The 22,248-nt window shown below is 47.6% G+C and overlaps 1 protein-coding gene across 1 annotated transcript; it reads left to right on the forward strand.

Annotated features, from left to right (window-relative positions):
• Positions 1-9,157: 9,157 nt before the first annotated feature.
• LOC126991935 (breast cancer anti-estrogen resistance protein 1-like) lies at positions 9,158-20,555 on the forward strand (the record flags this gene model as incomplete). The annotated part of the gene is made up of 4 exons (XM_050850605.1): positions 9,158-9,322; positions 12,092-12,229; positions 15,597-15,705; positions 16,451-20,555. Coding segments are annotated over 4 exons (2,445 nt in total), but the record flags the coding sequence as incomplete, so codon positions are not given.
• Positions 20,556-22,248: the final 1,693 nt, after the last annotated feature.

Genomic DNA, 22,248 nt, shown 5'->3' on the forward strand with positions numbered 1-22,248 from the left:
CGGGAGGGTCAGGGAAGGGGTCACCATCACAGCCCTTTTTCGTGGTCCTGGCGTGGTCTTCTCAATTTCACGGGGAGGCTTGGCAGACCACCTTTTTTTCTTTCTTTTTTATTTCTTTTTGCGGCGGCGCGGAACGAGAAACCGACACTCGGCCGGCCTGGAAGAGCTCGGGACAGTCTCATTAGCTCCGCCGCCGCCGCCACCTCCGTCACCAGCTCCATTATTACGGTCCCTTCCTTCCCCCTGCCACCGCCCCCTCGCCTCCTCTCCGCCGCCATACTGCCACTTCTACTGCTGATGATGTTGATGCCTCTATTACCACGACTGTTATTTCCATCAAGTATATTTGTTTCTGCTATTGCTGCTACTACAATTACGGTTTTTTTCCTTTTTTTTTGTTCTTTATTTTCTTGTTTTTCTTTTTACTTCTTATTGTTCTACTTATTTTCATTTTTTCTCTTTTTTTCTTTTTCTTCCTCTCCTTTTTTTTTGTTTTCATATTTTCTTCTTTTCGAATTCACCTTCTCCAAGCCTTGTCTCTTCTTTTTATTTTCTTCTTTTTGTTCTACTTCTTTTTCTACTACTACTACTACTACTACTACTACTACTACTTCTGCTTATTACACCCATCTACTTATTCTATATAGAGAAGAGGCGAACAAAAAATAAAAAGAAAAAGAAACGAGGGTCAAGAGTTAAGGCGACAACAATAAGGATAACAAAAAAATAATAACAATCCTTACACTGCCTATCTCGACGTCTCTCAAGGGCACACTCCTCCTCCTCCTCCTCCTCCTCCTCCTCCTCCTCCTCCTCGTCTTCGTCCTTCTTCTTATCCTCCAACATTCACAAGATTCCTTTAAGTCTCCCAAATTGTAGACCCCGGTTATTCCCCTTATTATTCGGGAGAAGGAGAGGAGGAGGAGGAGGAGGAGGAGGAAGGGGGGTAAGAGTCGAGTAGGGGCCGGGGATGAGGTTACAGTGGGGATGAGGTCTTGAGATTTGACATATAAGGGAAGGTTAAGCCAGTGGTAGTACGAGGCGGCGGTGGAGAAGAGGAGAAAAAGAGACGTAGATAAGGTAGACGGAGAAGGCTTTATGTTATCGTTAGTTAAGAAGCAGGAGGAGCAGGAGGAGGAGGAGAAGTAGTAATGGTAATGATGACGAAGGTGGCTGATGTTGTTGATGGCGATAATGATGCTACTACTAATAATGATGATGACTGAATGAGAAATAAGAAGGATAAAGATGGAATAGGAAAACATCGGAAAGGGAAAGATGGAAGACATAGAAAAGGAAAGAGGAAGAAAAGATATAAGAAAAATTACATGAAAAACGGAAAACAGGAAAATGAAAGATAGAAGACAGACATAGAAAAGGAAAGAGAAAGAAGAGAGAAAAGAAAAATAACTTGAAAAACGGAAAACATCGGAAAGGGAAAGATGGAAGACATAGAAAAGGAAAGAGAAAGAAAAAAGAAAAGAAAAATAACATGAAAAATGGAAACATAAGAAAGAAAAAATAGAAAAAAACATAAAACGATAAGAAAAAAGAGAGAAAGAAAACAGAAAAACAACATTAAGAAAGCGAAAACATAAAGCTCTGAAAACAAACAAACAAAAACAAAACAAATACAACTAGACAAATACTTACCAATGCCACCAGTACCAACAAACCAACCAACAAACACACAAACTAACAAAAAACGTTTAAAAAGAACCCTACAGACCAGACATTTCAAGGACAAACTATACCAAAAACGTTCCACAGACTACATCTGACCCACACAAAACACAGACACAACAGAACACGTAACACGAGGCACGCATACCAGGACAAGGCACTCAACAGGTAACAGGTGAGGCTCGCAGGTAACACGCAGGTGAGCCTCGCAGGTACACACGCCCCTCGGAGGAGTCCTATCCATGTAAGGGGTGAAGGAGCGAGGGATGGAAGGAGGCGAGGAGAGGGAAGGGGTGAGAGGGGGTGATGGTGGTGTCTGGGGGAAGGGGGTTTGGGGGTGGGGGGAGTCTTGGGTTAAGGGTATGAGGGGGGAAGGGTAAGGGGGTAAGGGGCAGTGTCCGTAGGGTAAGGGAAGGGTATGGCTATCTGTCTGGCGTCTAGGATACACACACAGTCACCATTGGCCCTCTCCTCCTCCCCCCCCTTCTCTCTCTCTTGATCCCCCTCCGCCCCTCTTTACCTCTCCCTCCCTCCAGCTCCCCTTTCCACTCCTCTTTCTTCCACTCCGTTTATCTCCCTTTTCACTCCCCTCTTCCTCTCTCTCCTAAAACATTACCATTCTATTCAATTCCTTTCCCATCCTCTTATTCCTCTCCCGCTCAATTTCTCTACCTTTTCGTTTAGCTCCCTTTCCACTCCCCTCTTCCTTTCCCTCTCCCCTTCCAAATGCCGCCCCTCTTCCTTTCCCTCTCTCCTTCCAGCCCCTCCCCGCCCCTCCGTCATCCCCTCCCTCAGGCTGTCTTGGCGGCACCGCTTCCCGTGTGTCCGCCGCCTCCCGTTGGGCTTGGGCAATACGATACCGTTTCAGTGTTGCAAGCCTCGTGGCCGACCCGCAACTGCACCTCCCTCCCGCCCCCGCCTCAACGCTCCCCCACGCTACACTAAGAAACTCCCCCCTCCTCTTCATCCACCCACACCACCGCCGCTGCCCCAGATCTTCCCAGTCAGCTCTCCTGTCATTCTCCACTTCGTCTCACTCAGCTCCCCTAACAGTCAGCTCTTCTGCCGCTCTGTCTCCACTGCCTCAAGCCACCCACCTCACCTACCAGCTTGGTAACTCTTTTTGTCTCCCTCCCGTCTCTTCACCCGCCTTCCTCATCATCTTAATTCATCCGCCAGTCATTTTCTTTCTATTCTCTCTCTCTTTAACTACGTACAGTACTCCTTCAGCAGTCATCCATTCATCCACGTTCCTTATACCATCCCAACTCATTCACCAGTCACGTTTTTCTATGGTCTCCCTCTAAATTACTTCTTCCCTCATCAGTTATCCATTTACCCATCCCTATCCATTCATTCATCCAGTCATCCATCCTGACCATATTAAAGACTCATCCACCAGTCAATTCTTCTTTTACCTCCCTCACATTACTCCCATTTACCCATCCTTATCTATTCATTCATCCAGTCATCCATCCTCACTCATCCACCAGTCAATTCTTCTTTTACCTCCCTCACATTACTCCCATTTACCCATCCTTATCCATTCATTCATCCAGTCATCCATCCTCACTCATCCACCAGTCAATTCTTCTTTTACCTCCCTCACATTACTCCCATTTACCCATCCTTATCTATTCATTCATCCAGTCATCCATCCTCACCATCTTAAAGACTCATCCACCAGTTAATTATTCTTTTACCTCCCTCTATACATTACTCCCCTCATCAGTTATTTATCTACCCATCCTTATCCATTCATTCATCCAGTCATCCATCCTCACCATCTTAAAAACTCATCCACCAGTCAATTATTTTACCTCCCTCGCACTACATCAACCCCCTTGTCATCCATTCACACTCCTATTCCAGCATCCAAAACCAGACCACTTATCCATCCCACACTCCTCCCGCTGCACTGAACAGACACACAGGCCGCACATTCCCTCACCTTAAAACACTTTACCGTCAAAAATATCTCTTCAACCTCATCCCTCAAACGGCCTCTTGAAATTCCGAGCCTAACACTCATTCCTCAAACACTTAAAGGAGAATGACCCTTAACATGTCTTTCCTACCCCCTCCTCCTCCTTTCCTTTCCTCTCTCCTCCTGTCTCACCCTCGTAACACCGCTGCTGAGGCGCCAGAGAGGACAATTCCCCTTCTATTCTCTCCAAACGTCCTTCTCATCCTTGCTTACTCATAATCCTCCTCTTCCTCCTCCTCCTCCTCTCTCCAGTCTTTCATTCTCCTTCCCTCTTCACGTTTTCCTACCTCCGTCATCTGCTGGCATTTCCTGTCCTCTCACCTACGCTTCATGGCCCCCCCACCCCACCCCTCTCTCTCTTTCTCTCATGGTCATCATTTCCTACTTTACCTACTCCTCTCCTCCCCCCCTCCTCGTCTTACACCCACGCGTATTATACCTGAGTTCCCGTCCCTCCTCCTCCTCCCCATTACTCACTGTCAACGTTACGAGGAAGAGTAAGGAGCTGAATGAGAGGACCTAAATTCTGGCAAGGGAAGTTCTCACGATTACGGGTTCCCTTCAGCCGTAGTAAAAGTTGAGGTTACCTGCCGTTCATTCATTAGTTTGGTCTCTCTCTCTCTCTCTCTCTCTCTCTCTCTCTCTCTCTCTCTCTCTCTCTCTCTCTCTCTCACGGGTACATATCATTAAAAAATCATCCTAACTTACGTATTGAAGCAACAAAATTATTATATGCAACTTTAATAATAAATCAATACTACTACTACTACTACTACTACTACTACTACTACTACTACTGTTACTAAGAGCACTGTGTTATCGCTAAGCAGGGTAGAACTTATGAGAGGGGTGGAGGAGGAGGAGGAGGAGGAGGAGGCAGGGAGGTGCGGTATTCGGTTCAAGGTGGCGCCGTCTTCGTCAGGAGGTGAGCCAAGTGCCGCCTCAGCCCAGCCAGGGGACACCTCAGCGTTGTTATGGTGATGTCGTGGCCGCCGCTGCCTCACACACTGCCCGATACGGAGGTTGTCTGCGTGTTGGTGCTGATAAGGTGTGTGTGTGTGTGTGTGTGTGTGTGTGTGTGTGTAAGTAGGTTAGGAAGCATATGCGTAAATATATATTCATGAGGGTTTGCGTGATGGCGTGCGTGTGTATACGTGTGTGTGTGTGTGTGTGTGTGTGTGTGTGTGTGTGAGGGCGGCAGGGCGTCGGGGCGGGCGTGAGTGGCGCCAGGAGCAGAGAGCAGCGAGGAACAAAGGGCCCTCACACACACACACACACACACACACACACACACACACGCCGCCGCCACTCCTCCTGTAGACACCCAGACGCCCCTCCCCCCCCTCCTTCTGTCCCTCCATGGCCCTTTCTGTCTCTTCTTTCCCTTCCCCGCCCTTGTCTGACCCCCTCCTGCTCCCTACTGTTTCGCTTCAAGCCCTTCTGTTCTTCCTCCCTTCCTCCGAGACTCCCTCCTGCTGCTCTTGATCCCTCCCTTCCCCGTCCCTCCCTTCTGTATCTCTCCTCATCTCCTCCTCCTCCTCCTCCTCCACTATATGTCATCTCTTTGCTCTAGTCTCCTTCTCCTCCTCCTAATCCTCCACTCCATGTCTTCTTCCACTCGTTCTCCACTCCTCCATGTCCACTTCATTCCCCTCGCCTCCTCCTCCTCCTCCTCCACTCACTGTCTTCTCCTCTTCGTCCAATTCCCCTCGCATCCTCCTCCTCCTCCACTCCATGTCTTCTGCTCCACCTATCCTTCTACTCTTCCCTCCTCCTCCTCCTCCACTCCACATCTGCACCTATACTTCTCCTCTTCCTCCTTTTCCCTGATCCTTTCCTTCCCTTCCCCTCGTCTCCTCCTCCTCCTCCTCCTCCTCCCTTCCCTCATCACTCCCCTCCTTTCCCCCTTCCTCCCCTCCTTCGGTCTCTTTGTCTTGGTCTGTGTCCCCTTGCTCCACGCTCTCTATCTCCCTCTTCGTTGTTCTTTACTCCTCTTGATGTTCCTCTTTCCCCTTCCTCTTTTTCCCCTTAATTGAATTGCCTTAACTTCCTTTCTTTTTTTTTTTTACTGTTTTTCTCGTGATTTTTTTGTTTTGTTTTTGATATGTAATTGATTTTTTTGTTTTCTTTTTTTTTTGTCTTTGTTTTTTGTTTTTCTACTCCGTCTCTTTTTTTTTTTAATTCTTTCCTTTTTTTTTTTGCATCTCTTGTCACGCTTGTTTTCTTTTTTTCTTTACGTTTTTTTTTCCTCTCGCGTGTCAACTCACAATTTACACTTAACATGTCACACACACACTCTCTCTCTCTCTCTCTCTCTCTCTCTCTCATCGGACAGACTGCCAATCAAACATACTTTTCCACGTTGCTTCTTCTAAATTTGGCGCGCCTTATAATCAACAACCCGATAACCTTCTCGCCTCTGGTCTGGTTTTTCCTGTTATACATCAATATTGGTAGTAGCGGCAATGGTGGTGGTGGTGGTGGTGGTGAAGGTGGTGTTTGGGTGCGTAAAAGAGAGTGGATAGCGGTGTTGTTTCGGTGTTTTCTTGATGTGGAATGGGGTGGATGGGGGGGATGACATGTGGTGGAGTTGGACGTGTTTTAGATAAGTGTGCGTAAAAAGAAAGTGGATTGCGGTGTTGTTTCAATTTGATCGTGGTGGTGATGCAAGTGGTGGTGAAGGACGTAGTGGTGGTGGGGGTGGTGTTGTGTGTGAGGGTTTGTGAGGTGACATGGGGTCTTAGTGACAAAAGCAAGCAAGCGATGGTGATGAAATGGGGATGATGATGCGCTTACAGTGAGATGACGGATGTGATGAGTGTTTTTTTTTTTTTTTTTTTTTTTTACAGCAAAGGAGACAATTCAAAGGCACACACACAAAAAAATAAAACTAATGAAAATAAAAGCCCGCGGTGGAAGGAGGGAGAGGGTGTCACTGGTGGTGGTGTGCCTACAGAGTATGAATTGTATTGTTATTCCGCTGTCTTCGTGGTGGTGATGTGGGTGGTGCGAGGGGGGAGGTGGTGATGTGACTGGGATGTGTTATGGGAAAGTCAGGCGGTAGTGATGACGTGGTGATGACGATGTGCTTGCAGTGCGGTAATGAAAGGTGATGACTGAGGTGGAGGTAAGGGAAGAGGGGGGGCGTGGTGGTGGTGGTGGTGGTGGAGATGCGTACTTGTGACATGGGAGTGCGTGGTGATGGGTGACGATGACGGATGGTGGTGAATATGGTGATGATGGTGAGGGACGTGGTGATGGTGACGTGCTTGTGGTGGTGGTGGTGGGTGGCGGCCTGGCGGTGATGGATGACGGTGAGAACTTGCCGAGAAGGTTGTGTGAATGAGATTTTCTACCACCTCTTTACCCTGGGAATCGTGATGCATAGATGTGGCGGGGGTGGACCGTGGACAGACAGGCAGACAGATAGGCAGACGGGCGGACAAAGGAGGACAAGAAGGGCAAACAAACAGGCAGACGGGGAGAGGAGGAGGCAGAGTTAGAGACAGAAAAAGACAGACACAGACAGATAGACAGTAATATTCAAACAAGGTTAAGACAAGAGGAGAGTGAATGAATGACTCGTAACTAAACGGAGAAGACGAGAAGAAGAAAAAAAGAAGAAAAGGAGAACTAAAGAAGACTAACAGAATGCGTGTGGATGAGAACAAGATAAGGAAGATTGGAACACAAAAGAAAGGAAAACATGTAAAGTGAATGACTATGACGCAGCGAGACGGAGAAGACAAGAATAAAAAAGGAGCTAAAAAAAAAAGTAACAGAATGCGTGTGAATGAGAACAAGATAAGGAAGATTGGAACACAAAAGAAAGGAGAACATATGAGGCGGATAACTAAGCGGAATATATGTGTGTGGAGTGGACAGAAGAAAAAAAAAGAAAGGCGATAGCAAGGAGGCAATAACAGGGCACGTGGATCACAACAGGATAGGAAGATGGAAGCACAAAGGCAATAATACATGTGGAGTGACTGACTGAGTGGCGTGGAGCAAGTGGAGGCTTAAGTGGAGGCGCGTGTCAGAGGTGAGAGCGTGGAAGGAAGCAAGGAAGGATGAACACGGGAGGAAAGGAGCAGTGAAGCTTGACAGGGCTGGATGAGAGGATGATGGAGTGGATGAAAAAGACCATTAGTTAGGTGGATGTGTTCACGCGGCGCCGTCACCCAGACACTCACTCAGTCTCTGTCACCCTGGGAGGCGCCGAACCTTCCCCCCCCCCCCCCCCCAGCCTCCTTCCTCTCCTATCTCTTCTCTCCCTCTTCTCCCTGTTTTCTCTACCGCCCTTGCCGACTTGGTGGTGGCGAGTCAAGTGGTAGTGGTGGTGGATAGTGTGTGGGTTCATATCCCTCGGAACACACACACACACACACACACAGAGGTGCCTCGGTGTCGGGCGTGGTCAAGAAATATTTAAGGCAGTGAAATTCAGGGCAGAACTTGAAATAGCAAATGTTGTCTGACTTACGTGAGGGACGAGGGAAAAGTCAGACGCCTTCAAATGCCTCTTACAGTCTTGGCGCCTCTGGAAAGAAAGTAGTAGTAGTAGTAGTAGTAAAAGTAGTAACAGTAGTAATAGTAGTAGTGGTAGTAGCAGTAAAAGTAGGAACAGTAGTAATAGTAGTAGTGGTAGTAGTTGTATCATGAAATAGTGTACCAAGAATAACAATAATACTAATGCCAGATTTAAGAACACAAGAACGTAAGGAGTCTACAAGAGGCCGGTGGGTCTATGGAAGGCAGCTCCTGTGAACCTAACCCCACCTAACATCCACCTAACATCTACCTAACCCCACCTAACATCAACCTAACCCCACCTAACATCCACCTAACATCAACCTAACCCCATCTAACATCCACCTAACATCAACCTAACCCCATCTAACATCCACCTAACATCAACCTAACCCCACCTAACATCCACCTAACATCAACCTAACCCTAACATCCACCTAACATCAACCTAACCCTAACATCCACCTAACATCAACCTAACCCCACCTAACATCCACCTAACATCAACCTAACCCCACCTAACATCCACCTAACATCAACCTAACCCTACCTAAATCAACCCAACCCCACTTAGCACCAACCTAACCCCACCTAACATCCACCTAACATCAACCTAACCCTACCTAAATCAACCCAACCCCACTTAGCACCAACCGAACCCCACCTAACTTCAACCTAACCCCATATAACATCTAAATGCTTTTGAAGAGGCAAATAAATGAAGGTTATTGACCCGTCCATGCCATGCCAGATTAACCTCACGAGATAGATGGATAGATAGATAGATAAATAGACACAGATTGATAGACTGAAAGATAAATAAAAAGAACGAACAAGCAGAAAACTCAACGAGACTGGAGATCGAGGCAAACAGAGAGACAGCAGGTTACAGGGAAGCAAACAGCAGAGAGAGGTGAGCAGATAGAGAACAAAAGACACATATAACAATGATCTCAAACCCATTTTCCTCCCTTCCAGAACTGCATGGCCCGCGCTCTGTACGACAACGCAGCAGAGTCACCGGACGAGCTGGCCTTCAGAAGGAGCGACCTGCTGACGGTGCTGGAGCAGAACACGGCGGGGCTGGAGGGCTGGTGGCTATGCTCTCTCCGCGGCAGACAGGTATATACACCCTAGCAAGCAGGCACTCAAACACAGAGGTCGGTCAACACCAACAATTTCTAAAGGTCAAAGAGGGAATCAGTCTGGTTCTAATGAGTGGTTCTTTAGGTCCACGGTACAGAAGAAGGGTCAGACTACCACCAGGGTCCTAAAACTACATCCTGAAATGCCCAAAACTTCTACGAAAGCCTTGTCAAATAGGTGAACTTTGGCGACGAAATGTTTAGTAATACGACCCATATTCTCATTCACCTCGGGGCTCACACACTCACATTGGATAAGGCTTTAGTAGAGGTTGTGGGTATTTCCATGGTGTGTGTGTGTGTGTGGGGGGGGGGGGTAGTTTTACAAGCCTGGTGATAGTTGGACAAGGATTTTCTGCACCATGAATGTGAAAACTCATGAAAACACAACTAATCTCCTTTGTGGCCTTGGAAAATATTTGTTGGGAGAGCCGAAAGAGTCTGAGAATGCGGCCTCAGTCAATCATTAGAGGTCTGTGTCCAAGCAGGTAAAGTGACGTAAGAAAAAGTCCTAAGACATTCTCTTAAGTCATTCACAGATCTCAGGGTTTATATTTAGTAGTTTATGTACACTGTTTATTCTATCGTTCATTATGAGATCGATGTATATTTTTGGGCGGCGAACTATACATGTCTCCCAAGCAAAGTCACGTCAGGAATAGATGGTTTTTGTGTCCAATCTTTCTATATTACTAAGTTTTAATCCTTCCTTTCTTAATAATTTTCTGGCTGTTTCCTTATTCGTTTGTTCGACTATCTTTCTTTCTCTCTCAGTTCCTTCCTTAATCATTATCTGTCGGTTTCCTAATTCGTTCGTTTGACTATCTCTCTTTCTTTCTCTCTCATTTCCTTCCTTAATCATTTTCTGTCGGTTTCCTTATTCGTTCGTTTGACTATCTCTCTTTCTTTCTCTCATTTCCTTCCTTAATCATTATCTGTCGGTTTCCTTATTCGTTTGTTTGACTATCTTTCTTTCTCTCTCAGTTCCTTCCTTAATCATTTTCTGTCGGTTTCGTTATTCGTTTGTTCGACTCTATCTCTCTCCCATTTTCTTTTATTTTATTTCCGTCTCAGCGCCCCGGTCATGTCCGCTTCACTTCGTTTTCTCTTTCTTTTCTCTCACGGCATCTTTCCCCTGCCTCTTCAATACCCTCTCCCCTCCTCTTCCCTTCCTCCTCTCCCGCCCCTCCGACGATCAGCTCAGTATCTCCCGCTTCCTTTCTCTTTCCCTCCTCGCTGGCACTTCTGTTAGTCCAATTGGTTTGCGCTCAGTACCACTTCTAATGTTTTTTTTCTTCCTCTGCTGTCCCTTTTGTGTGTCCCTTAATTTCCGGCTTCCCTCCTCCAACTTGCTTTTTTTCCCCTCTTTTCTCTTTGCCACTGACTTTCCCTCCTTTCCTTTCCTTTTTTTTATTGAAGCTCTGTATATGGATTTTCTCACTCTCTCTCTCTCCCTTCCCTCTTTTCCTCCTCTCTTTCACGCCCTTATTCAGATTTGCCTCACCTCTTTCTCTCCCTCCTCCCCTTGCAAGATCTTTTCCAGCCTCCCTTCCCTCTCCTCTTCCTCCTCCTCCTCCTCCTCCTTCATTTCCTCTTCCTTTTTCTCCCTCCTGTGCATACGGATTTCTCTCTCTCTCTCTCTCTCTCTCTCTCACACCTCTTTTTCTTTTCTCATTCACGCTCTTTAGCTTTCCCTTACTTCCTTCTCTCCCTCCTCTCCTCTCTTCCCTCTCTGATCTTCTCTCCTCCTCCTCTTCCTCCTCCCTTCTTTCTCTCTCACTTGTTCATATCCGTTTCCCTCCACTGCTTCCTTCCCTCCTCCTCCCATCTATGTCCTTCAGTCTCCCCTCCTTCCCCTCCTCCTCCTCCCCTCCTCGCGACTCTCTCTCAGCAACCTCCACCTCCATCCTGCTTGTTGCTCCCCCCTCCCCCCTTCTTTCCCAACCCCCACGCCCCTACCAGCCCCCTCCCAACCTTGCTTAACCTCTCGCTTCACCTCAAAAGCATCACCCAACCGTTATAACTCTCTCTCTCTCTCTCTCTCTCTCTCTCTCTATTATGAACACCTCTATTTATCTATCTAGTGTTTGTGTGTTTGAAATGAGGCGCCAGGGGGAGGAGGAGGAGGAGGAGGAGGAGGAGGAGGGCATTGTGGTGTCTGACTGTCCGTATTAACGTCACTTTCAGACTGACACCCTCTCAGTCACCTCGGCACAGAGCCACTTACCAATCTCTCAATCTCTCTCTCTCTCTGTCGTCACGTCTTCTCTTTCTCTCTCGACTTTCTCTCGTTTCTTTTTTTCTTTGCGTAATTTCCTTTCTCTCCTTTTATTTCCTTCTCCTCATATGTTTGCTTATTTAATTATTTCAAGAGGAGATATTCAACTTCTCGCCTCGGTGGTTGACTTTTTCTTTTATTTTTTGCTTGATAATGTTCCTCTGTGTTTGGATTGGAGGGAAAATTAATACTAGATGCAAACATACAGACGTGAACAATAATAATAATAATAATAATAATAATGATAATAATAATAATAATAATAATAGCCACTCACGTCCATGACAGGAATAATAGATGGGCAAAAAGGCATAGTTTCTCTTACACACACACACACACACACACACACACACACACACACACAAGGGGTTATAAAAGAAGAAAGATCAACAGAAGAAAGCAAAGACACCATCGTAAAATTCTCTCTCTCTCTCTCTCTCGTACTAATGCCTGACCCCAACCTTGCAGGGCATTTGTCCCGGCAACCGGCTTCGCATCCTGCCGGGCATTTACGATACCGGCTCGGGGGTCACCAGTCTGTCCGGCCTTGTGACCCGCCCCGGCGCCACCAGCCCGGGGCCCCGCACGCAGCAGAAGACCAACAAGGTGAGCACAGTGACTGACTTTTATTTTGGTGAGGCGGGGATGGTTAGTGGAGGAGGGTGTGATTGTTGTAAGACTTGGGTGTTGTATTTTGTTCTTTCTTTTTCCTTCTTTCGGTTAAGTCTTTCGAGGTAGGGACGGTTAGTTAGTATTGAGAACTTGTAGGATAGAGTCTTTCTTTCTTTATTTCTTTTTAGTTTTGTTTTAGGTGAAGTGGGAACGGGTTGTGGTTGTTGAAGATTATAAAGTGGGTACACTGACTTCTAATTTCTCTTTCTTTTGTTTTAATCTTGGCGAGGCGGGAACGATCATTTATACAGACTAGATTATGACTGTTGGAGGATAAGGCATTTCTTTCTACCTGTCTATCTATCTATCTGCCACTCTTTTATAGGGGCAGTGATTAGCTGACTTTTTTCTTAACTTGTTTTTAGCCCTTGAGTTGCTTCCTTTACTATAAAAGAACAAAAAGGACACGTCTCACCATCATTTTCCTCAATCCAATAAAACTTAAACATCGGAGAGTCAGGATGTGAAGTCGTGGTCGTCGCGGCGGGGAGGAACCGAGATCGAGCAGGAAACCAAAGAGGGACCGAGAGGGAAGCAGTGGAACCGGCGGGCACGGTGACCTTTCGGGGGCGTTGCTTGGTCAGGGCGCGAGGGACCAACAATCCATTTACAGAGGAACCGAGGCGTTCATGCAAGAGGCACCGCGGGCAGCAGACGTTGGAAAGGAGACGCCCACCGCTTACGGGATTCGGTATAAAAGGAAATATGAAAGAAGTGACCAAAAGCACCGCGTCCAGGCGAGAATAGACATGACCTCACGGCGCGGACGGTGAAGGCGCGCCGCTGGGGAGACTCGTGTATTGTTTAGCTTGAAGATCCGTGGCCGAGGGAAGCAGTTAAAAGGAGAACCACCGCCTTCCCGTAACCCGAAAAGAGAGGAAAAAATGTTACGGAATGTGCCGGACTGATTATACTTACCTACATATACATACATACATACATACATACACACACATACATGAAAGAGCAAACATTATAGTATGCACATACCACACAAACATACATTCATGCAAACGTACACACTTAGTTGGCTACCTACCCTACACACACACACACACACACACACACACACACACACACACACACACGCACACAAGCAGCGGTTTTAGTGGCGGCTTAAAGTTTCACAAAAATAAACAGTGAGAAAAAATAACATTGCCCACAACAAAGTGAATCATCGGCGGCCACTCAACAGGATCCGAATCGCCTTACGTCACTCTAATACCCTGAATCCACTTTGCGAGGATGACTAAGGGCTATGCGGAGAAGAGAGAGAATAGAAGCAAGCATCAAGGCCGCCGACGGATCGCCTTCACGCCGGGGGTGACTTACGAGGCGGAGACCCTTGCCCGGCCTGCCCTGAGACACCTGAACCAGTAACAAGAGGAGGAGGAGGCGGACGGAAGAAAAAAAAAAAAAAAAACGTGCGTGTAGGTGGAGGCTGTTCGCGGAGATCTGACGCATCGATTTACTGGAATACCCTGAATGTGTGTTTATTTTTAGCGTGACGTTAAAGTGAATAGGAAAAGAAAAGATTTGTCCCGAGGAGGTCGCCACAGTTCGCATCGGTACGACTCAGGGGCGGTATTCTCAGACGCTTCCACCTCGCACATCAACTATTTTCAAACGTCAAAATGGAAATTAATCGGGCTTTCATAAGTTTTTTTTCACATTCATGGTACAGAAGAAGAGTTAAACAACCACCAGGGCCATTAAACTACTCCTGAAAATGCCCGAAACGCCTGCGAAAGCCTTGTCAAATATGTGTAATTGGGCGGCGAAAGGTTTGAGAATACGGGTCCAGATTAGTAGAAGAAGGGGCATCATTAAGAGTATATGTCAGGGTGTCAGGGCCGAAGTGGGCAGCGAGAATGCCTTTAGAAGACACGCCAATGCCATTCCTGCAGGTGGGGGCGACGGAGCGGAACGCGGCGCCTCCCACACACCACTTGTGGACATATGGTCGTCGCGAGAACATTTATTTGAGAAAGGTAAAGAAGCTAGCACAGACTGGATGGGACACTAACAACGACTAGATGGAAGAATACGAAAGGAGATGTTAAAAGGGGAAAAAATCGCAGGTGTATAGCCAAGAATTACAACAGAAGGTCTGGAAAACGGCGATCCACAGACAATTACTGGTGAGTTTCGACACGACTCCACGGGATGACTGCGCCGGACGAGCGAGGCGGGGCAGCGGCGCCTTCTATAAGATGATATCATCTCCTAACTTACCGAGAAGCACTTTAACTATCATTTTCCCACTTTACGATACTTAAGACGGTATTCTCAGACGCTAATAAAGGAAAGGAAATTAACCGCGTTCTTGCGAGTTTTTTTTCCCCGTTCATGATACAGAAGGGTTAAACTACCACCAGAGTCAGAAAACTACCCCTGGATTTATTTTTTATTTATTTTTATTTTACAGCAAAGGAGACAGCACAAGGGCATAAAAAAGTAAACAATAAAAACGCCCGTTACTCGCTGCTCCTGTAAAAAATCCGAAGAGGTGGCCGAAAGAGCAGCCAATTACGTGAGAAGAGGTGTCCTGCTCTTACGAATGGGTTTTTAAATGTGTGTGCTTGGGCGCCGAGATGTTTAAGAATACGGCTTTTGGAGAATAGAATGCACGCCGCTACGCCCCATAACCACCAAGCTCTTCACGTCTGGCTGGAGTGTTCTTAAGTTCCCGGCTATAACCTCAACCCGCTGTCCACTTGATTGGCACTTCATTGGGATAAGGCTCCTCCGTGTCCATCTGCCCCGTTCTCAAGAGCTCTGTGATTCCCGTTACTTATTATACTTCAAGGAGTCAGTTCTTGGGAGGCGAGGAACTGTGTCGCAGAATAACGTGTTTTAACTGACGTGTGACTTGCCATATCATTTTCATTTAGCTGACCACCACTAGTTCTTTTTATTTATTCAAACATGCATTTATATTCATTGTTAAGAGGAAGGTATAGCAGCTTTTTCTATGCCCTTACTTCGTTACTAATTCATTTACTTAATAAACCAAAACACGGAAAAAAATCACGTAAGTAACCAGGAGAAAAAAAAAACTACCATCGCTCTTTTAAAGATGAGTGACGACGCACAACAAAAATATCATAGCAGCAACCATGTCTATTTATCTATCTATCTATTTGTGTGTGTGTGTGTGTGTGTGTGTCTGTGTGTGTGTGACTCTTCTTACCTTATCTTTGCAATTCATTTTCATATTTATAAATCATACTTATTATTCCAACTTGTAGTGTAAGAACATCCCTGACACAACGCTCCTAACGCTGCCTCGTCCTCGCAGGTGGTGACCCCGCGACGTGTCGGCGACGTGTACACCTACGACACGCCCCGGGCCATGACGCAGGCCGCGCAGCTCGACTACGACGTTCCGCCCTCCAAGCACGACACCAGTAAGTGGGGAGGAGCCAAAGAGCGTGACATGGGAGTGAGAATGGGGAGTGTGCGGGGGGGGAAGGATTTGGAATGGGGAAGAGGGAAAGAAGGAAGAAACAAAGTAAGCATAAGAAGTGTCATTAGGATGTTGGTGAGGTAGGTGGGTGGATGAAGGATGTAGGATGGGTGGGGAGAAAGGTGGTGGATGATAAATGATGGGTGTGAGGGTGTAGGGAAGTTGTCAGAATGCAGAGGGGAAGAGGGAAAGAAGTATATACATAGGAAGTACCAGTAGGATGTTGGTGAGGTAGCCTGGTGGACAAAGGATGGGGGATAAGGGATGGGTGGGTTGAAATGGGGTGGATGCTAAATGATGGGTGTGAGGGTGTAGGGAAATGGGCAGAAGCCAGGTGTCTTAGGTGAGGAGAGAGACTATTGAGAGGATGGCAGAAAGGTAGACAGGTGCTTGAATGGAAGAGCTGGCTACAAAGTGCTGTGGTCACAAACCCGATTCACAGTTCAACACAGTGGCTTTGTAATCACCCGAACCAAACTTTTCAATCCTCAACACTCCATCATGGTTAGGTTATCGATGCAACACCAGATACACAAGAGATTTCCCATATGGTCTGCTCAAAAACACTTCACAAGGAATTTTCGAGTCTTTAGTATTGGTTTGGAGGCTTACTAACCCATCATGGCGAACTGTGAAAGTGGCCCATAATGGTGACATCCAGCATTAAAGTGTCGTCTCCTCCCCAGGTGGCACCCGTTTGTTGTCCCGCAGCAGCAGCCTCCGCTATGACTCTCCTCGTCCCCAGGGTCGCTCTCCCCTCGACCAGTATGACATTCCACGCTCCCAGTATGACTCGCCGAAGACCAGGGCTCTCTACGACTCCCCAAAGGCTCAGCAACACTATGACTCACCACGGCCTCACCCGGAGGGGCAGCGTGCGGGAGGGGTTTCACGCAGCATGATCAAGGGCGTGCGTGGTGGCCTGCCTCCCACCATGAGCCCAGGAGATAATCTGCAGGAATATGATGTGCCAAGGCCCACCAACACAAACCATGAGGTGCAACACGACATGCCGCCCAGTGACAGGTCGAGTGGCGTGTCAGTCATGTCTTGTGAGTCGTCTCAACTTTCCACCTCCTCCTCAGCCTCCTCCTTGGCACCCTCGGAGTCCCTCTCTCTTTCTTCCTGCGGTGGGTCCTCCAATCGCTCCAGTCTAGAGTCCCATGATGTGTACGACTTTCCTCCCGAGCCAAGGAAAGTTGGGGGTTCACAGCGCCCTAAACTGCCACCTCGGGAAATGAAGGACTGCAGAGATGCCTATGATGTCCCTCGCAATGTTCTGGCAGTGGGCAGCGAGACATATGACACGCCGCCCTCCAGGACATCACGCTCCCTGCTCGTGCGAGGCGCTGGCGGAGAAGGTGTGTATGATGTGCCACCACAGGTCAGTCGAGACGTCCGGCAGCCAGACTGTGTGGACTCAGCACCAAACAGACTGTCCTCAGGTTCAGACTCATCGGGAGGGGAGGTAGACCTCAGTTATGGTAAAGGTCTTCCCTTAGAGTTCGACTCTGCTCTAGAAACATTGGTCAAGCTGCAGCAAGATGTTTACAGCGCCATAGAAAAGCTTTCCATAGTGCACCAGAATGTGTCGTGGCGCTCCCGAGAGAAAGTGGAGGACCGTGAGGAGGAACTTAAAAATATTGTGAACAGACTTCTTCAGTCTGTCAATGCCATCATCGAATTTGGCCAAGGCTCCATCGTCAACGCTTCACATAACGGTGAGCGAGGTGTTGCCCGGCGGTTGCAGCGCCTCATAGAGCCTATGATTAAAATCAGGTCCATTGTAGAGGACTCGCTGGCAAGGCTTCAGGAAGGCACGTGGAGACGAGCGCTGAGCAGTGGGACCAACCCTGAACACTTCAACCAGCTGGCCACCATTGCTCATTCTCTCGTGGAGGATGTGCGTCTCCTGGCCAACACCATCCAGACCAAGGCCTTGCTTCTCTTCAAGAAGTCCCAAGGCTTAGACATCTCCGGCTACACACGGCAGCAGGGGATTGAAGATGAGGAAAAAACTCCGGTCCAAGAGAGGCCTCTGCCTGACCTGCCTAACAAGAAAGCCTTTGAGAACCTGTACGAGAACGATACTAAGAAATGGCTTGATGACTATGACTACGTTAGTCTTGAGACTCGAGCGAGTGTTGAACGAGAGCAAGAGGACATAAAGAAGGATCTCCCAGCACCACTTCGGAAGTCCTTTGACAACTTGGTGAAGCAGTCTCAAGTGATCGTCGACAGTGACCATGAAAAGGCCATTCAGAAGGGCGACATGACTCACCTGGGCGGCCTGAAGCGAGCTGGTAACAACATCCTTGACCCCAATGACAAGCAGGTCATCAACTTCTACGCCAGCCAGAGTGAGGTCCACTTACAGCACCTCAACACTGCCATCGACGCCTTCCTCCTCACCATTGAGAACAACCAGCCTCCTAAAGTCTTCATCGCACACTCCAAATTTGTCATCCTCAATGCACACAAGCTGGTGTACATCGGCGACACCGTCCACAGAAACGTGGTGAACGCTGAGGTCAGAACTCGGGTCCTCAACTGCTCCAATGCCCTGTCTGATGCCATGAAGCTCACTGTCACGGCGGCCAAGACAGCAGCCCTCCAGTTCCCTTCTGTAGTGGCCGTGCAGGCGATGGTGGACTCTTTCGTGGCTGTCTCAAACCTGGCCAACAACTTGAAGCAGGCGATCTCGGTGCCACCTGTCTGAGGCACCCATGTAGCCACCTTAGCTCAGCTCCTTGACATGGCATGCCTCACACCTACACTAGCTGCCGCGGGCCACATTCAGCCTGGCCCTCTCCTTGGTGCTAAGTTGGGGATAGGAGGCAGGCCAGCGCAGGGAGGGACAGGCAGGCCAGTGCGTGGGTAAAGCAGGCCAACTTGAGGCACAGACAAGCTATCAAATCTACCTTAGAGAGTTATCAGGGAACCATATTTTGAGTTCAGTCTTTTTTCCCAGTTTTGTGCAAAGGTGAATTGGCTATTCTAAACTACTGATTTCAAGAGACTCTGTACATTGTTTTAACATTAATTTATATGTGCACCTCTTACAAGGTCAACAGTTAAGATGGCTATTGTTATATAATTTTATCCAGTTGTTATGTTCTCCACAAGTATCTGTATTGTGCTGCAGTGTAGGTATTTATTTTATTAAACTTGTAGTGTTCTGATTCTTAGGAGTAAGTTTTTCTCTGCTGAGTTTCACGACCGACACCTACAATTGGGTTATTCTATTGGTTGGTGACTGTACCTGGAAGTCATTTTAAGATTGGATCTTTCTCTCGCTGAAGCATCGTGCGGGGCAGACCTGTGTTGTCCAGAGCCCAAGTTCTCCTTCCCCAGCCTCCTGAGACTCATCTCGGGAGCATCACAGACATGTGAAGCATAAATAATATATATAAATACTTTATAGTCGCTTTTTCTGTCTAGAGAGTTTGCAAAGTCTGTCTTTGACTACCTTACAAAGCCATGTGTTCCCTCGGAGTCTGGGGACAACAGAACATGCCTGTGGTTACTGAGGCTGTGGGAAAGGTGTAATCTTAAATGTTATGTCTTGGTTTTGTCCTGATGGTTGCCGCCAGACGGGCGGACGGCCGACTCTCGTGAGCATCTTCCAGTTTCTTTAAGATGAACCAAGTCGACTTCCACTTGTTACAGTCAATATGGTGGAATTCTAAATTCCCAGGCTGTGATTATAGTGTTTAAGTAAAAGACTAATTTTTAATTTCTTATTATTTGTAAATATAATGAAATCACTATGCCACTGTACATAGCATGAGAGAGTCAACTTTTTGCCGTGACGATGCCAAATGCCCCTCAGGGTTGTGGCGAGTCGTCGAGGAGGCCAGCCGGGTGCCATGGCGGCCCGAGCCTTGACTACACACGAATCAAAACGAAGTGCTACGGCGAATGCTACGCTTGACTGACCGGTCCTACTGCTTTTAGCCAGAGCTTAGTCAGTGTCCAGCCAGAGCGTAGGTGTATCCAAGCCATACTTTGCTCTCTCCACAGTGAACATCCACAACCCTGCCCAGCAAGTAGTGTGCACAAGGATCTGCCACACCCTGTTGTGCCCATGACCCAAGTGTTGATTACCAGTCACCTGTCCACTGCCGCTTCTTACTGCCAGCAGTCACCACTTACGTGCGGCACTCACCTGCCAGTGAGTGCATGAGCAAGTGAGTGAATGTGAAGACGAATCACGTAGGTGTTTCCTATGCAGTCAGTTCCCCTTAGGACCGGTAGTGCCCCTGTGTACCCTTTCCTATTCTATGTGGCGCTCACTGACTCTCCCTTATACTGAGCGTCGCTCCTCCTGCCGACACCTCGCTATGCAAAGCAGCCCACTGCCCTGTGGAGGTGCTGAGGCCCAGCGAGGGGCCACACAGGGCTTGGAGAAAGACAGTGTTTCGATGAGTCGCCTGAAGGAGGCCTTGAGGAGGTCCTGAGGCCCCTGTAACTTGTGCTTCACGAGATGATCATGTTACACACACCCACACACACACACACACTTGCACAACTACACACCCTTTCTCACACACACACACACACACACACACATGTACAAAATGATCATACAGTCACATTTGCGTGGTGTTATTTGCGCACAGTGTATGTAAATATATAGCGAAAAGAGAGGAGAAAGAGTGTGTGTATGTGTATGTGTGTGTATGTGTGTGTGTGTTAACGATGACCTCTTGTGTTTTTGTACCTATATTTGATATGTAATGTACTTTAACATGCCAACACCATAACCAGGTTAATAAAACTGTGTGTCTACCCTTTGTCTTTCCCTCCTATGAACCTACACTGGCGTTGATGAAATGCCAGAATTTCTCTTTACTACACTCCCACACGACCACCGCGTGTAACGAAACACATGAGAAATTAATCCAGACAAGGAAAGGTTTTGCCGGCGCCGGGGATCGAACCCGCGACCAACGAGACGGGAGAGCCATTCCTTAACCAGTCGGCCAAAGAGGTGCCACCCTGGCAGAGGGAGTTATGGGAGGTTAGCCCATTAGGCTTAGTTGCCGCACTACACGGCTCCCCTTCCTATATAGATTAATTTCTAAGTGTTGAGATTTCCCATTTTCTATGAACTTCGGAGAGCATGGGACATCACTCTACCTGTTACCCACTCGGGGAGACACAACAGAATCACAGGAGAGGATGCCCACCGCCTTCCCACCAGTGAAATGGCAGAATTTCTCTATGCTACACTTCCACACGACCACCGAGTGCATGGAGGTATAAAGGGTGGAGAGGCCGTGAGGCGCTCGGGCTGATGCCAGCGAACTGTCAGTCGGCCATCTTTTTGTAGGGCTCGGCAGCGACTGCTGGGTAGTGATGAAGCACGTCATGGAATTATTTCGCTACATTGGAATGCATGTTTGTCCCCTGTCTAAGAGGTGGGGTTGGGGTGAGGTCACATAGTTAATAGGGAGAGTCAGGTCTGTTTATGGGTTGGGCTATGATGACTCAGGTCGAGAAAATCCGAGGTCAGGATGAGGACAGATAATTAATAAGGGGTGTCAGGTCTTGATCCAAGTCCATCCACACATATTCTCTGTCTATAATTCAGTTGAGCTCTCGTGCAGCGAGAGTAATAAAGGCAGGAGTGTCGCTCCGTGTGTGGTCTGGAATGCTGACTACCTGTGATTCATTTGGGTGCAATGAACAAGCGAACAAAAATTTTCAAAGAGCTACGCACAGTGCTACTTCGATCATTCATGCTCGAAAAAAACAAAAGGCTCAAGGACTATAGATTTTTTTTTTTTTTTTTTTTAAGATTTATCTCCTAGTATCACTAGGGGAACGGGCCCTTTTCCGAAGACGGCCTGTTAAGAGTGAAAAGATTGTTCCCTCCCTTCCAGAGGGAGCACGGGCCTTTGCCAAAGGCGGCCCGTAGCAGGATCTGCCGATCGACAGACCGACTCTTTAAAGGCGATCGAAATCTAGCCGACCTCGGTCCGTCGACGAGGACTGGCGTGTCTCTGACTATAGATTATAAGACATCTGTTGATATATGAAGCAGCTACATAAACATATTCCGCCCGGCTAGTGTTCTTTTTTTTTTCGGTATAACTGAAATGCCAGAATTTTTTGCTCTTTATTACACTCCCACACGACCACCGCGTATAACGAAACACACGAGAAATTAATCCGGACAAGGAAAGGTTTGCCGGCGCCGGGAATCGAACCCGCGACCAGCGTAACGGGAGAGCCACTCCTTTACCAGTCGGCCAAAAGATCGAGGTAACCGACTGGCAAAGGGAGTTACGAAAGACTCGCCCATCAGGCTTAGTCGCCGCGGCCCTACATAACTGCAATTATAAGTTTCATTTCCCAGAGTGATGACCTATAATATAACTTGCCAAGTTCATTATTCTTGCTTTATTAGTCTATCATCGATCGATCGATTAATTATAAACTCCCCATATTTTTGGGGGATTAAAACGATCAAGTAATT

This window comes from Eriocheir sinensis, unplaced genomic scaffold (genome assembly GCF_024679095.1).
Source record: "Eriocheir sinensis breed Jianghai 21 unplaced genomic scaffold, ASM2467909v1 Scaffold368, whole genome shotgun sequence".
Classification (NCBI taxonomy): Eukaryota; Metazoa; Arthropoda; class Malacostraca; order Decapoda; family Varunidae; genus Eriocheir; species Eriocheir sinensis.